Source organism: Rhincodon typus, chromosome 7 (genome assembly GCF_021869965.1).
Source record: "Rhincodon typus isolate 14 chromosome 7, sRhiTyp1.1, whole genome shotgun sequence".
In the NCBI taxonomy this organism is placed as follows: Eukaryota; Metazoa; Chordata; class Chondrichthyes; order Orectolobiformes; family Rhincodontidae; genus Rhincodon; species Rhincodon typus.
In genome coordinates this window covers 32,995,295-33,006,317 of record NC_063338.1, presented here as the reverse complement: position 1 = coordinate 33,006,317, position 11,023 = coordinate 32,995,295, and the positions used below count along the sequence as shown (strand labels likewise).

At 36.9% G+C, this 11,023-nt stretch overlaps 1 protein-coding gene across 5 annotated transcripts in view; it reads right to left on the bottom strand.

Annotated features, from left to right (window-relative positions):
- The window catches only part of zgc:136439 (uncharacterized protein LOC678627 homolog), an 18,474-nt gene extending 7,451 nt beyond the window's left edge, over positions 1-11,023 (bottom strand). The window contains exons 1-8 of one of the 5 annotated variants that reach the window (XM_048598779.1): positions 10,913-11,014; positions 8,118-8,397; positions 6,398-6,611; positions 5,598-5,687; positions 4,699-4,778; positions 1,450-1,565; positions 1,265-1,362; positions 953-1,021 (exon numbers count right to left, since the gene is read on the bottom strand). In XM_048598779.1, the coding sequence (XP_048454736.1) occupies positions 953-1,021; positions 1,265-1,362; positions 1,450-1,565; positions 4,699-4,778; positions 5,598-5,687; positions 6,398-6,611; positions 8,118-8,200 (750 nt within the window). In that variant the 5' untranslated portion in view covers positions 8,201-8,397; positions 10,913-11,014. Of the gene's footprint in view, positions 1-952; positions 1,022-1,264; positions 1,363-1,449; positions 1,566-4,698; positions 4,779-5,597; positions 5,688-6,397; positions 6,612-6,803; positions 6,902-8,117; positions 8,398-10,912 lie in introns of those variants that run through there. The other 4 variants (XM_048598774.1, XM_048598776.1, XM_048598777.1 and 1 more) reach the window with 4 other exon arrangements.

The following is an 11,023-nucleotide window of genomic DNA, read 5'->3' as shown; positions in this document are numbered from 1 at the left end:
GCTATAGAGAAGGCATGACTTAAGTACTGTTTGTAAGTTCAAAAGCATTAGCTTGAAGCTTCAAAACATCATGTACAATCATTAACATGGAATGCTGCGCTCAATTGATGTAGGAGGGTCGAGTCTAAAGAAAAGAGGTTTTGAAATGTGGGTACGGTGCAGGATGCTCAGAATAACCTGGACGGACAAAAGGACATATGGGTAGATGTGATCAAAAGCAGAAGTTTAGAAATCCAAATGTTGCTAAGTACTGTTCGAGAGAGATAGCTAAGCGCAGTCATTGGAATCATAGACGTGACAGCCTGGTCCTGGCAATAACTAAAGGAGAAATTAAGGGTAAAAACAGAAAGTGAAGAAGAAAAATCAGATGGATGAATAACAGTGAGACATGGACTGAGGGTGTCTGAAGAAAACCAGAGAAGTAGATACATTATAGTGACAATGAACAAACAAACAAAAAAAATGCAGTTGTTGAATGTATTAGATCTTCAAGCACTTTGCCAGGCATTTGTTCCAAGAGTATAAATACAGTATCATGTAACTTGTTCATATTACAAGAGTGACTAAATTAATACAATTGAAATAATCTGTGAAGCACTTGAAGCATGCTTTTTGAAAAATGCTATATAATAAAGTTCTGTTTCTATATCAGGATACACCCACGCTTAGAATTCCAAATTAAAGCAGGACATTTAAATACAAAATATTGATCAAATACATACATAATCAATCCATCATCCTCTTGTCTCTTTTGTAGGATTAAGTACTGTAGAAAATTATACGTTGCATAAAATATTTACATTATCCATTAGTAATTAAATGGACCTTGATACAATTATTTATCAATGTGTTAAACGATACATCCTGATGTTTCTACTCCTGGTCCCGTTGTAATAATTTCTAATAAACTGATCAGAGTTTTATTTTTAGCGAAGTTTAGCTTAATACTTACCTGTTTCTCTTGAAGAAATTTTGCAATCAAAGGTATTGTGTTTTTTGAATATATATAGAAGCATGGGCACTGGAAGACAGAAGATTAAGTGGAAATTGAATTCTTAATTTAGATTACTATTTCCTAGTACAATTTGTATTTACAATGTTAAATAGTTTGCCCAAAATAAATCAAATATTGGAAAAAGTTACCTCAGTACAGCAAGATTATGCTTTAGTATAAATGATGCTTTTGAAGACTTTTTATAAAGTAAAAGAATAACTGTATATATGTGTGGTCAAAAAAAAGACAAAGCTAAGGTAAAAATCTTACAGCTCTGCGAGATGTTGTTTCAGTTGAGCGGGGTTTTTCTTTAAATGCAGTTACTTGGAACTTTTCATCAGTTTCTAAAATGCCAAACTTTGTCGTTTCTGCTGAGGGGAAAAGCTATGGTAGATTATTTTCCCCAAAAATCAGTTCAGTAAAGAAAATAACTTTGTAATAAATTATGGATTGACCTTCATCTTTGCAAAGGTAAGACAGAACCAAATTGCTGTCACAATTAATACTCTGCAATTCAGCAAATCGTGCAAGAACAACAGATAGGCTGAAGTCTTCATAGAATAAAGTGTCACTGAAAAAAAATAAGCATTGTCAAAGTAGTAATCAAAACATACAAGACGGTATTAGAACTTCAACAAAGTAAACTAAATTTACCATATTTATCACCTCCACTTTCAATTACAACAACTTTTCCCATTTTCCATCTTGCATAAAATTTCAGTTCATTCTAAATTACACAACCTGTCGCCTAACTAAGCAAATCTAATTCATCACCCAAATCCCTGCTGACCCACAGTGGATCCTGGACACTTTTTGCTCTCCAATCAAAAATACACACATCCACATTTAATTCCCCCTCAGCCTCTCTTTCCTATATCTGAAACCTGGTCCATCTCTACAACTCCCTACTCCCAAAGCTCTAACTCTGGTATTTTATGCACGCAGTAGCTTTAGCCCCATGCTTTGGAATACACCCCAATTAAACCTTTTGGTCTCTTTATCTCTGCCATTCCACTTCCCTGTCCACCTTTAAGACCACTGTCAAAACCTCTCTCTTTGACCAAGTTTCTGCCACCACCGAAATATTTCCTGTGCATTGTTTCATTTTTGGCTGCGCCTCAGAACAATATCCCAAGCGGCTTCAACGTCAAAAGCAATAGAACTGCAACTTAAGAAATCTTTATAAATGATTTGTCCTCCTGAGAGTTATAGATATTTCAATGCAAGTGGTCATTCTGCAAAACTTACCATCCAATTTAAAACTAGCTTATCTTGTACTTTCTACTTTTTTGATTTGATTTGATTTATTGTTGTCACATGTACAGCGTAAGGTACTGTTTTGCGTGCTAACCAGACTAATCATACCTTACATGTCTTAATGTTTTAGTCTTTAACATTTTTTTCTGCAATAACCAATGATAAAACAATTCATATTAAAATGATGCTTTTCCATGACAACAATTCTTTTAATCACTCTTATGCTTTTTTTAAAAAAAATCCTAATTTCAAGCTCTTTGTTGTTAATTCACTAATCAGTGGAAATTTCAATTCATCCCTGACATTCACAAATACACTTAAAAGGAAATTTTAAGGTTTTTCCTTGCTCTGGAAGAAATGGAGTGTAAACTACAGGAGTCATCAGTAGTGGATAAGTTGTTGTAGGGGATTCTAAGAGACAGGATCTACTTGCATTTTGAGAGGCAAGGTCTGATTAGGGATATTCAGCATGGCTTTGTGCCTGGGAAATCATGTCTCACAAACTTGAATGAGTTTTTTTGAGGACGTAATCAAAAAGATTGATGAGGACAGAGCAGGAGATATTATCTACAAAGACTTTAGCAAGGCTTTTGACAAGTTTCGACATTGTAGACTGGTTAGTAAGGTGAGATCACAGAATCCAGGGAGAGTTAGCCAACTGGATACAAAATTGGCTTGAGGGTAGAAGACAGAGCGTGGTGGGACAGAGTTGTTTTTCACACTGGAGGCCTATGACCAGCAGCACACACAAGAATCAGTGCTGGTTCCACTGTTGTTCATCATTTATATAGATGATTTGAACAAGAATATAGGAGGCATGGTTAGTACATTTATGGACGACACCAAAATTGGTGATATAGTGGACGGTGAAGAAGAGTCTGAGGAGTAATTGGATCTTGATCGACTGGTCCAGTCGTCGAGGAATGACAGCCGTGGTTTAATTCAGACAAAAGCGAGGTGTTGCATTTTGCTAAGTCAAACCAGGGCAGATCTTATAATTAATGGTAGGGCCCTGGGGAGTGTTGTCAAACAGAGACACCTAGGGGTACAGGTACGTAGTTCCTTGGAAGTAGCATCACAGATAGGCAGGGTGGTGAAGGCGATGTTTGACACGCTTGCCTTTGTCAGAGAATTGAGTATAGGAGTTGAGACGTCACATAACAGCTGTACAAGACATTGGTAAGGCCATATTTGGGACACTGCATACAATTCTGGTCACACTGCTATAGGAAGGATGTTAATAAAGTGGAAAGGGTGCAAAAAGATTTAAGAGGACATTACTGAAACTGGAAGGTTTAAGTTATGAGGAGAGGCTGGATAGGCTGGGACTTTTTTCCCTTAGAGTGTAAGAGACCAAGAAGTGACATTATAGAGGTTTATAAAATCATGAGGGGCATAGATAATGAAAATAGCCAAGGCCTTTTCCCCAAGGATAGGGGAGTCCAAAACTAGTGGGTACAGTGAGGTGAGAGGGAAAGATTTAAAAGGCACCTGAGGGGCAATGTTTTCCCACAAAGGGTGGTGCATATATGGAATGAACTACCAGAAGAATTGGTAGAGGTGGGTACAATTACAACTTTTAAAAAACATATGGAGAGGTACATGGACAGGAATGTTCCAGAGGAATATGGGCCAAAGCAGGCAAATAGGGCTAGTTCAGTTTAGGAAACCTGGTCAGCATGGATGAGTTGGGCCAAAGGGGTCTGTTTCCATGCTGTATGACTCTCTTTTTTGCATTTCAATGCTGTAATTCAGATTACTGGCAAATGTGACAGCATTAGCAGACCTTGGAAAAACACTTTGCAGCTTTGAAGATTTGTAGGATTAAATGAGAAACAAAATCTGGAAAAGTAGAACAAAATACAGTGAGTTTGGGGAAAGGGAGAATTATATGCTATAGGGCTTAGTGCACTAACTTGTTGGCTGCTTAAAATATGCAGACCAGACATATTGCTTTTTCCACCTTAGTGGAAGAATAAGGAAACTAAAATTAATCCTACGGCCAAGCAAAGATACTTGAAAAGACATAGTAACCATTGATTGTGACACAAAAGATAATGAGAAGAATAAAAACAAATTAAAATGAAAATGACAGATAGACGTGATTATGAATAGCAGTTTATGGGATGCCATTTTAAGCTATACATATAGTAGATATAGGGATAAAGACTAGACAGGTTCTTTAAAGGATAGACTGGGAAGCAACAATATAAAATTGCAACCAGATGAATTGTTCTTTTTTTCTTCTTTCATTTGAATCAATATTACAGGTCAATGCTCATTATTGCACGAGCTATAGAGAAACATATTGAAATGTTTATTTTAAAATTGAATATCCTTTCTATTTATAACTTGTTTTTACCTTACTATACATATATACTGTACATATTAAGCAATTATTACCACTATTCTGTTTAGCCTTTACTATCTATTTAATTATTACTTACCCTCCTAGGATCAATACATGATCATTGATGTTAAACTGAGTAATGGCAAGTTGAAGACAAGCTATAGCACCCAACCGTTCCTGTGGGGAGAAGTAATTTTTGAAACTGTTCAGAATATTGAATTATGGCTTTCACTTTATTTTAAATAACTCAGTCTGTAAAATATAAACTGTTTTATTCTCCAAGTTTTGAATGCATTTAATAAAAAAAAAATTAATAAATTCCCTCGGTGGGACTTTGAGGAAAGTTTTCCTGCACAATAATTTTGGTTGAGGTCTAGCTAAATTCCTTTTAAATTGTTCTTAATCTAAAATTTACAGCTGCTTTATGCAACTATTGCAAGAAACCCAAGTCTACATTACTGATTTAATATCAATAAAATAAACTCCTCCTTTAGCTGACAGGCTTGAAACTATCACATTCAGTTATTTCAGAAATAACACTAAACCACACCATAGTACAGAATCACAAATCAGAAAATAAAACTTAAATTAATAATAGAATATACAAGTGCATTTCAAGGCAGAATCAATGATCTACAATTCAATCTCAGTTTGTTCTTTTCAGATCAAATTATAATCTGTTACAATTTTGTTATGTTCTATCAAGGTGTTACCTGTATACTTGTACGGACCAGGTTTGGAAACTAAAATGAAGTGCAGTGAAGACCTTTTATTAATAAAGAATCTTACTTCAATCACTGCTCATATTCTGTATCCACATTTCCTAACAAATAGACTGAACTTTTACAATGCAATTAAACATAAAAATCTTAATCAGCTGAAATTTAACTTTGTCTGAAAGTTAACTGTAATTTTTACTAATGATCTAACATTACTGAAAATGTTTGTTCGTCTTTATACATTATATATCTAGACTATTGAAGTTCTATCACTTACTTCATTGCTTTTTGTTCCATCATTTAGAACTTTAACTAGTTGAAACTCCTTTGCCCATTCTTCAAACTTCACATAATAAAGATCATTTGTCTGCAAAGATTATTATTAGTTAGCAATTACTAACAATAACCATAAGAATGATACCTTTGTAGTGTCTGCTCATTATGTGTTTTAAAAATCAGTTTTAAATTTGACTTTCTTTTGCACAGAAGAGAAAATAGGCCAGAATTACACAAGTTGAAGTTTCATTCTGTTACTCCCAAACCAACATTTTCCTGTTTATTTGCTTTCTGTTTTGCTGCACTGGTGAATGAGAAAAAATGTCCATCTTTACCACAAAATAAATCAGTATTGATATTAGCATTTGGTATAAACAAACCACAAGGAAAAATTGGTTAATTTCTTTTTCCTCACCTATCCTATGCATCTTTAAATACAAAATCATTGGATTTACAATTTCAATCATGTCAAAAATCATTAATAAAATCTTAAGTTGTTAAAACAAAATCTCTAATTCTAGTGCAGTATTTCAATACCACTATAGAACAGAAGCACCTTTTCTAATTTTTGTTAATAAGATGAAACATGTTATATTCTTCTGAATTAAGTTCCACAACTGTACTGTATGTCTTACTGAAATCTATTACATTCATTTTTACAACATTTTCAAGTTGTGTGTTATCTGCAAACTTTGAAATTACGCCCTAGATAACCAAATCCAGTTCATAACTGTAGCTGAAAGCACTTAACACAATTAAAGCTGTGCATTTTCAAAAGGAAAGATTAAAATGTAAACATACAATAACATAAACTTCATCAATGCTGTCAATCTTGTCCAATGCTGCCATCCAATGACTGATAAGTGCCTTATTTCCTACTGGTAGAAGGGGTTTGGGAATGCCACAGAGATGCTTGAAACGACCGCTGCTATCATTCTGTAGGTCACGATTCAATCTTGTACCATAGCCAGCAGCCAGAATAACAGCCTTCATGTTTTCTGTGCAATCTGCCCTGCTAGAGAAATGTTTTAGATAAAGCTTAACTATTATGTGATGTTGCCAACACATTAAACAATACATATGGATTCTTCCTACTTAAGGAGCACCCCAGGAGTCTATTTTACGTTACTGTTATTGTACACATTGTATTCCATTTTCTGTTTTCTTCTATTTAAGTGGAAAATTAATTTTCCAATGTGTTACTGACCTCTTGATTCACATTGACATTCCATGATTCAGTCATCATACAAGCTAGCCCTGGAGTATCTCTGAAGGGACACACAAGTCATGAACTTATTTCCTAATAGGACTGTGGATGGTACCTACACCAAATAAAATACAGCAGCTCAAGAAACTGATTCACCACCACATTCTCAAGGGAAATTAGTGATGAGCATTAACTGTTGGTCTGTCCAGCGATGCCCACATCCCATTAAAGAATAAATTAAAGATTATATAGTTATTTTTAAAATATTTTTAAAAATCAATAATTGGATTTTTCATAAATAAATGTATATCAATACAAAACTGCTAAATTAAACTGGCATGAGAATATTTTCCAAATCACACAAATTGCTTAACCTTACTGGGCCTTTGATTTCATCAGGTAAATTTTAAAAATCTATATAAAATATTTGTTATCCAGCATGCTTGGGGAATGGATGGTGATGGTCGTCAATCAAAAATGCTGGTTAACCAGAAATACATTACTTTAGACACAATATAAGGTGTTCCAATGTCTTTGAGGGAAAAGGGAAACACCTGGGTAGGCAAATGTTCCAGACAACAGGGCAGCACAATAAAATCCCCACAACTGAAGACCAGAATGACACCACAATTTGCATCCCTACTTTCAGACTGGATTTTTAAAACATCAGGCTGTCAGTTGCCAAGTATACCTTTGTTCAGGCACAATAATCAAAACTGACTCAACATTTTGTTAATTTCAGTGCAAAGTTTAAGAACAACTTCTGCAGATTTACAATCCACTATTTTTGTTATTAGTTTTTTTTTTCGGTCTGAACAATGCAAGTGACCAGTTTATGAAAAGAAAATCCAGCAGTCAGAAATTCTGTTTACTAGAGAATTTTGGTTGGTAGAGTGTCAGATGACACAACGTTTACTGTAGTTTATGAACAGTAAAAACAGTATGAACATTTACATAAGAGGCTTGAGCAAAAAAGTATTAGTCACTGCAAAAAATACATCAACAGGCCATCCTGAAGCATTTGCTGATAGAATCTGCAACCTGGTGACTTCTTGAAACTAATTATCAAAATAACTTTAAAATGTTTGGGTAAAAAATTGAGCAAGGTAATGGCCATTTTTAGGTTGTTTTGAGTTCTATTTGGAATCAAAAACATCATCCAAGGACTGCATTCACACTTCTAACACAAGGTGTGCCAGATGGCATCATGCTAAAGGGCCTAGTGCACTAACTTGTTGGCTGCTTAAAATATGCAGACCAGATATATTGTTAAATCAATCAGCATACAACACTGATTTTATGTCAGTTCCATACTTTAGCTGATGTCGTTTCTTCAGCTTGCATTGCTGTACACTGGTTAACCAGCAGAACAGCCCACCAACACTATATAAAATCATTAAATACTCAGTTTAGGTCCAGGCCGTTTTCTTTCTCGCTGTTGCTATAATTCCATATTTTGGTGCTTTTCACTGTTTTATTGTTTTTCAAAAATCCTTTAGGAAGCAGTGTGGAAGATGCTGAAGTACTTTATTTCTATCTTCAGATCTTCTGCACAAACCCAGGTATGGGTTCACTATTTTGACTAGCCTTTGTGCTGAAATAAAATATGATTGGAAGATTAATCAAAAGTCACATGGAACAGGACAAACTGCTAAAAGGGAAAAGAAGGGGAAAATGGACCTCATTATGGAGATAATGGCAATGATGAAACTGCTGAAGATGGCTGGATCCAGAAAACTACCCTGAAGAACTCCTGCAGAGGTATCCTGGGGCTGACAGGATCGACACCCTACAACCATAACCAACTTCCTTTATTGAAAGCTTATCTCATCTCATTTTCCACTTGGGGACCTTGTAGCCTTCCAGACTCAATACTGTGTTTTAGAACCTGACCACCTCCTTCCATGGTATGCTTTCTCCCTGGTATGCTGATCCATCCTTTTGACATCCAACAGTTGTTCTGTCTCTGGGCTTCATCTCTGCCTATCCGTTTACTCCATCCCCCACCCTGCCTTCAGTATATAGACGACCTCTTCCTAACTATTACCAGTTCTGAAGAAGTGTTACTCAACTCTAAATGTTAACTCTGCTTTCTCTCCACTGATGCTGCCAGACCTGCTGGGTTTCTCCAGCAATTTCTGTTTTTGTTTCAGATTTCCAACATCTGCAATTCTTTGCTTTATTCCTTTGTATCATGTAAGACTTCAATAAGTGAAGAGTTTTGGACCGATTCCCAATAATTTCAACGTTGTTAGGTTCCTTGAGCCCTTACTCAGATAAAGACTACCCTAATGTCAAAGGCAGTCACTCTCACTTTACATCTGGCGATCAGTTCTTTAGTCCATGTTTGAGCCAAGACTGTAGTTAGGCTTGGAACAAATTAGTCCTGACAGAAGCCAAATTGAGCATCAGTGAGTACATTATTGCTGATTAAATGCTGCTTGTTAGTACCTTTCATTGGTTTTGAATTTTTTTTTCTTTATTCATTCACGGGATGAGGGCGGTGCTTTTAGGTAACGTTTATTGCCCATCCTAGTTGCCCAGAGGACAGTTGAGAGTCAACTACATTGCTGTGGGTGTGGAGTCACATTTGGGCCAGACCAGGTAAGGATGGCAGTTTCCTTCCCTAAAGACCGTTAGTGAACCAGATGGGTTTGTCCAACAATCAGCAACGAATTCATGGTTATCACTAGATTCCTAATTTCAGATTTCTTTTATTGAATTCGAATTCCACCATCTGTCGTGGTGGGATTCGAACCCAGAATGTTATCTTGGTTTCTGGATTAACACTCCAGTTATAATACCACTAGGTATTTGAATGACTCAGTTGGTAGCACTCTTGCCTGAGTCAGAAGATACTCGGTTCAAGTTCTGCCCCAGAACGATAGCACAAAAATTAAGCTCACACATCAATACAGCACTAAACAAACATGGCGCAATGAAAAGTAAAAATCAGAAATTGCTGGTAAAACCCAGGAGTCTGGCGGCATTTATGGAGAGAAAGCAGAGTTAATGTTTCGAGTCCGGTGACCCTTCTTCAGAATAGAATAGTGTAACAATATAATTAAAAATAATGTTTATATACAATGTTATCCTCCATATGCCATACAATGAGAAGTGCTGTCTTTCAAATGAGTACAAAACTGAAACAAAAAGAGAAATTGCAAGAATGCATTTTGAGGAAGGGCACTGGACCTGAAACATTAAATCTGATTTCTCTCCACGGATGCTGCCAGACCTGCTGAGCCTTTCCTGCAATTTCTGTTTTCGTTTCTGATTTTCAGCATCCGCCGTTCCTTCGGTTTTTATCGAGTACCAAACTGAAACGGTGTCTGCACTTTCAGGTGGATGTTAAAGATTCCATCTCATTATTTCAAAGAGTAAGGGAGCTAGCTATTCTTGGTGTTGTGGAGAAAATCTCTCAACTAATATCAGGAACGCTGATTTTTTGGGCATTAAGCACATTGCAGTTTGTGGGAACTTGCCGTGCACATTTTGGCTGCCTTATTTCCCACATTAAAAAGTGACTGCACTTCAAAAGGCTTTGAGACGTATTTTCACAAAAAAAAAGCCATTTAAAGGCAAGTTTGAGGCGGCACTAATTGGCCAGATTGGATTTAAGCTGCTTTTTGTGAGCAGGTCATACTTTAGCAATTTGACTGATACCGGTGTGCTGTTCTGAAGTAGTTTGCCTGGGTTGTCACCGGTTCTGGAGCAGAAATTTAAGAACTGCAGCCTTGGTAGTTTCTACAGTGTTAGGCCATTTCTGGTTATCGCTTCGAAGCTTTAATCAAATTGGCAGATGAAGACTAGTACTTGGGACGGCGCAGAACTCACCAGGAGGCCGCAATGGACAATGCTGCCCAGGGGAAAGGCTTGAGGACAAGGCAGAGTGCCTTGATAACATACATGGAGGGGACATAAAACAGCAGGGAGGCTGAGTGAGGAGATGGGGCTGGGGGAAGGCCCTGCCAGGCTGGAGCCAAGGACTAACACCGAGACCGGCAGGAAGCCAATTAGAAATCGACACTCGGGGCTTAGTTATGCCTGTCTCCAGGGTCCAACACCACCGTTTTAAATTAAATTTAAATCCAAAACAGACAGTTTACCTTCCACCGTCCAGCACCTTTCACTGGAACTCACGGCGACCCAGACCCCGCCCACAGGACCCAGGTCCCACCAGAGGCCCAGTGGCCCCGCCCACTGGACCGTGGTCCTCT